The sequence below is a fragment of the Bombus pyrosoma genome, linkage group LG18, assembly GCF_014825855.1.
Source record: "Bombus pyrosoma isolate SC7728 linkage group LG18, ASM1482585v1, whole genome shotgun sequence".
In the NCBI taxonomy this organism is placed as follows: domain Eukaryota; kingdom Metazoa; phylum Arthropoda; class Insecta; order Hymenoptera; family Apidae; genus Bombus; species Bombus pyrosoma.
This window is the reverse complement of record NC_057787.1, coordinates 3308293-3314026: the sequence shown is the minus strand read 5'-3', so window position 1 is coordinate 3314026 and position 5734 is coordinate 3308293. Positions and strand designations below refer to the sequence as shown.

Below are 5734 nucleotides of genomic sequence, written 5' to 3'. Positions count from 1 at the left end.
AGCAAATATCAATACATTTCATGCGTATCATGGAAAATGCGAATACATGACTTAAAGAACACTTTAGAAATCATCTGCTTCGTATGTGCGTGTGTATTTGGCGTGTTTATTGTACGTCTCAATCTAGGCCGATTCTTCAGTATAGTACCGTGAAAATTGATTTTAAAACGACTTATAAATCGAAGAATTAAATATTTTATTTTATTTATTTTATTTAATATTATTTTATGATTATCTTAATTTATTCAAAGAATCGTGAATACATGCGAAAAGTCTGATTCGATGTATCGCGATCGCGCGTCTCGTTAGCGGGCGAATCGTGCAAATGAACGTGCAGCTTATGTGCGTGGAAATGTGATTCGTAGCTGAAGCCTTCGTTACAAGTATCGCATTTGTAAGGGTATAATTTCGATGGTTCGTCCACATAATGCTTCAACTTGTTGTGATAATCAAACTTGTACATTCCTTGAAACGACTTACCACACATTGTACATAAAAAAACATTGCCCTTGTAATAATACATGTTATGCTCAAATAAATGTTCGTAGGATTCGAATAACAAATGGCATATATTACAGATTGGTTTATCTTTCAAAACGCAATCGGAATTTAGCACCAGTCTAGAATCCTGCCTGATATGAAAGTGTCGTTCGTGAATTTGAAGATTCGATTTCTTAAGAAATCCTTGATTACAGAACTTACAAAAGAATTTGTAGTTCACCGAGCACGAAGGCATATGAGTAGCAAGCATGTGATACTGTAATAATCTTTTAGTGGAAAACATCGTGTTACAAACGTTACACTTTTCTGTGGCTGTTTGGCAATAGGTGCGCTCGTGTATGCAGAAATTTTTAAATGTTTGGAATTGTGTTCCACAAGTAGTGCAAGGAAACTTTGTTCTGTTCATCTTGTCCGCTTGGTAACCCTTTACACATGCAATCTCATTAAGTAACCTTTTGTTCTCTGCAGCTGTATCGAATGACGAAGAGGAAGTATTATCCGTAATAGACGTACTCGGAGCCAAATAATTTTCCACAGATCTTGTCGTCTCATCCGAAACATCCAACGTTTGTTCCAAATCAGGTGATTGTATTATGCCGAGTTCCATGTCACTTGATTCTTCCAAGGACCGAGACAAATGGTTTACACAAGGTACACGTTGTTTATTTATTAAGACTTTCATTCGACGACATACGTTCTCATGTTGTTTCAAACATGAGTATAGCCAAAATCGTTTGCGACAACCTTTGCATTTGTGTTGTTTCTTGAATGCATTGCAATTTATTTCAACGTCAACCGGAGCTTTCTTTTCTGATCCTATGGTCTTTAAACAATGCAAAATCATGTGCCGTTTCAACAATGCCGACGTGTCAAACTTCTCATTACACACGCAACATTCCCTTCGTTTAAACACAATATGCTGACGTAGATAGTGAGTTAGTAACTTATTCATGGACGTGTAACGCGCGTTGCATATGCTCGATATGTAAATCGTATGGAACAATTTCATGTGCTCGCGCAGGTTCTCCTTCAAAGAAAACGATTTTTTACAAATACAACATTGAAATATTTTCTTCTGATTAACCTTAAAGTTCTTCTGAAATTCGACCGATTCTTGTTGAGGTACGATTAATCTATCAGTGGAAGATTTTACAAATTCATTGAATCGCTTTGACGCAATCGTATCAGCTTTCGAAGGCAAGTTACATGCCGAGCTTGTTTCACGAAAACCTTCAAATTTCTCTTTCACATTGTTCGATACTGCTTGTTTGAAAGCGTCTTCGTTTTCGTTTTCCTTTTCGTTTTCATCTTCGTCTTCGTTTGACACAAAACTAGTAGGCTCGGAGAATTTGTCGTATTTCTCCAAACAGACCACACATTCTTTACGCTTAGTTTCAGGTACAGATTTTCTACTTTGATTAAATATATAGGGAGAATTGTTTCTTTTAAAAGATTTTCTTGATCTTTCAAAGGTCTCGTTATCGTAAAGATCATATAAAGAAGAGGAACATCTTTTCATTGGCCTAAGGTTGTAAGACATATTGTGCGAGGTATTAGAGCTTTCAGATTCAGCTTTTATTTCGTTCCTTAATGAAGATGTCATTGTTTTTAAATTCACATAAATTTGAACAAATGGGATTTTCCTAACAGGAGATTCGATTCGCTTAACAGAAGTAGACATCTGAATAACTTCTGCAGCCGTTGATGTCTTGTTACCAAATGTCTCGAGCGTTGAAGTCAGCTTCGTCCTTTTCGAAGATGTACCATGCGAATCGTTTAACAATTTCGGATGCGTAGACTTGATCTTGCTGCTCGAACCCTCGGTGAGTGTATTGTTTGAACTATTAGATAGTTCCAAAGATATATTTATTGAGCTATTTACGTTTTTTGGGGAGGGACTGTGTGAAGTATTTGATTCTGCCATGACTATATCATTCGAATGATTCGACTTTCCTAACGATTCAGGAGATGTTTTCGTAATTTTGCTTTCACTAGAAAATATTTCGTTCCCATGCGCATGGAATAAATGAGATTGGATGTGTCTTTTATAGGAAAACATCCGGTTACAAAAATTACATCTATATCCAGACAATTTTCTCGTATAACATTGCTTCTTTAAATGACGGATCAACGAAATATGCATAGTGAAGATCGCAGAGCAATTATTACACTTAAATGCATTACAGCTATATAATTTATTATGCAGTCCCAATAAATGTTTAGTTTGAAAAGTTAAGAAACAAACATTGCAGCTTATTCTGTTGTTTGGAGGTATATTATGTTTACTTTTTCGTTTATCAGTATTTTCCAATTTGTTATTTTCTAAATGCGTACTTTCTTGAGGAAACGCGGATTCTTCATTCTTACAATAAACGTCATCCAAATATTCACTTTTAAACGTTGCTGTTCCATTTTCATTCCCTGTATTCGTATCAACTGGCGACAAATCATTGCAGATCTCTGGATCGATTGGCTCATCCTTTATATTTATTTCATATTCAAAAGGCTGAAAAAAATATAGAAACCTAATGTAACATCCTAAAAAACGAAAAATCTATGAAACAGTCCTAGTCTAGTAATTGAAGTCAATCGTGCCATAAATATCATGGTTAGGATAGGAAGCTACGTATAGAGCTACAGAACTAGATAATAGAAAGGACAGTTTATGACGCCATGTTTATGAGTTAGCCAGGTTCTACAATTAAAAACATGAAATACATAACTGCACGGGACTTTCGGTTTGGTGCGAGGCAAGGGCAACACGTGGACGGGGTGCTCTGCAGAAAAAGTGAAGTGTGAGGGGAAAAAGGAAAGGAAAGCGCGAAGTAACACGAAGAGAGGAAAGATAAAGTGCAAACACACGAGGAGGAAAGAAGGAAAGGTGAAAGGAAGAGAAACAAGGGAGATTTATAAATAAGAGAATCCAAAAAAGGAAGAGGTTAGGCAGACAGAAGAAAATCAGAAAGTTGGGCAAAGAAATAACAGATGGCGACAGTAAGAGGAAGGCCAAGGAACACAGACAAGGCGGGAAACAAAGAAGAATCCAAAAACACATTAGAAAGATACAGCTGGACGGAAAAGGAGAAAACAACCAGGGGGGAAGGAAGGGAGGTAGCAACAGAAAAAGCGGAGAAAATGGAAAGAGGAATAGAAGCTAGGATAAAAGAAATAATAGGAGTGTTCGAAAAACAGCTGGAGGAGTTAGCGAGGGCGATGAAAGAGGAGATAAAAAGGGAAATAAAAGAGGAAAGAGAAAAAAGAGAGAGGGAAATAAAAGAGGAAAGAGAAAGAAGAGAGAAGGAAATGAATGAGGAAAGAGAAAAAGAGCAGTGGGAGAGACGAAAGAAGGAGTTAGTAGACAGGATCAAAAGACTCGAGGAGGAGCGGGAAAGGGAAGAGAGGGAAAAAAGGAGGAATAACATAGTAATCAAGGGGGTGGAATGGAAGGAAGGAGACAAAGAAGAAGCAGTAAAGGAATTCATAAGGGATAAAATGGGAATAGAGACAGAGGTGGAAAAGGCGCACGCGATAAGGGTGGGAGATAGGAAGACGATAATGGTAGCGTCGATGAAGTCAAGAGAGGAGAAAATAAAAATAATGAAAGGAAAAAGCAAACTGGCAAAAGGAGTATACATAGACGACGACCTAACGAAAAAAGAGAGAGAAATACAGCAACAGATAAGGAGGGAGGCAAGAGTAAGAAGGGAAAAAGGGGGAAACGTAAACGTAAGGATAGGATATAGGAAATTAAAAGTGGGAGACAGATGGTACAAATGGAACGAAAAGGAAGAGAGACTGTCGGAGGAAAGAAGGAGAGGGGAAGAAAAATGAAATGAAGAGAAAAAAGAGGGGGGAAGGCAAGGGGAATGAAAATGTGCTTCTGGAACGTAGCAGGACTAATAGGTAAAGACAAGGAGGTGTGGGAGTACATAAAAACATTTGACGTAGTCGGACTCACAGAAACATGGTTAGAGGAAAGCAATTGGGAAAAAGTGAAATACAGACTACCCAAGGAATTCGAATGGAAATGCAGAGAGAATAAGGAAGAAAGGAAGAGCAAAAGGGGGAATAATAACTGGTTTAAGAAAGGGACTGAAGGAACTGGAATACAAAGAAATGAGCGATAATATGGTGGAAAGGAAAATAGCATATAAGGACAAGACATTCAGGATAATAGTGGTATATAATCAATACACGAAAGGAACATGGAAAGAGATAGAAGAAAGAGTAGACGGAAGAAAAGAGGAAGTGATGATCGTCGGCGGAGACTGGAACGCGAGAACGGGAGAAGAGGGAGGGCAGGTGAACAAGGACTTAGGGAAAGAAAGAAGCAGGCGATCAAAAGACAAGAAAATAAACGCGGAGGGAAGAATACTGCTTAGGTACCTAGAAGAGAGAGGCTGGACGATAATAAACGGCAGGGATGAAGAAGGAGAGGAGTGGACCTATATTGGGGAGAGAGGAAACTCGGTGATAGACTATGTGATCGGAAACCAGGAGGCGACAGAAGAAATAACTAACATGAAGGTAGGAAGAAGAACAGAGTCGGACCATATGCCACTGGAAGTAGAAATAGAGGGGCCAGAACTACAAAAAACCGAAGAAAGAGAAGAAGAAGAGAAGGAGAGAAGGGAGTGGATAAGGGAAAGCAGGGAAAAATACCTGGAGGAATGCAAAGACTGGACCTACGAGGGGAGAACAACAGAGGAGCTGTGGACAGAAATCAAAAACAAGGTAAACAATGCAGTACCAAAGAGGAGAGTAAAGACAAGAAAATGGGGAATGGGAGAGGAAGTGTGGTATGACAAGGAGTGGAAAGAGAGGAAAAGAGAGGTGAGAAGGAAGATGGCAAAATTCAGGAGAGGAAAATGCGGCAGAGAAGAACTAATGGAGGAGAAGACATTCAAACTGTGGTGCAAAGAAAGAAAGGAAAGACACGAAGAAGAGGAAATGGAGAAGATAAGGAGGATTAGAACAGAGCAAGAGGTATGGAAGTACATAAACAAGTACAGAGGAAGAAGAGAGGAAATAAATGAGGAAATAAGCGAAGAAGAGTGGAGGAATCACTTTATGGAGATGCTAGAAGGAAAAGAGCACAAAGAGGACAGGAAAGCAGGGGAGCAGGGAGAGGAGGAGGAAATAGGAAAGGAGAGGGAAGACAACATAGAGAAGGAAGAGGTGATATACCAAATAAGAAAACTAAAAGAGAGGAAGGCATCGGGGGAAGACGGGA

The 5734-nt window shown here is 38.8% G+C and overlaps 2 protein-coding genes across 2 annotated transcripts; one reads left to right on the top strand and one right to left on the bottom strand.

Moving 5' to 3' along the window:
- Positions 1-241: 241 nt before the first annotated feature.
- Positions 242-3108, bottom strand: LOC122577356 (zinc finger protein 37-like). Its single transcript, XM_043748650.1, has 3 exons — positions 3097-3108; positions 2025-3007; positions 242-1910 (listed from the first exon to the last, which is right to left on the bottom strand). Exons 1-3 carry the CDS (start codon positions 3106-3108, stop codon positions 242-244), a joined length of 2664 nt encoding a protein of 887 aa, XP_043604585.1.
- Positions 3109-3815: 707 nt separating this feature from the next.
- LOC122577355 (golgin subfamily A member 6-like protein 22) lies at positions 3816-5730 on the top strand (the record flags this gene model as incomplete). The annotated part of the gene is made up of 1 exon (XM_043748649.1): positions 3816-5730. A coding segment is annotated over exon 1 (1113 nt), but the record flags the coding sequence as incomplete, so codon positions are not given.
- Positions 5731-5734: the final 4 nt, after the last annotated feature.

What these genes read in the sequence shown, in the direction of transcription:
- LOC122577356 (XM_043748650.1), bottom strand. An exon ending in AATATGTCTTACAACCTTAG is followed by an intron (nt 1,911 to 2,024) that starts GCCAATGAAAAG and finishes TAATCAAAGTAG; the next exon opens with AAAATCTGTACCTGAAACTA.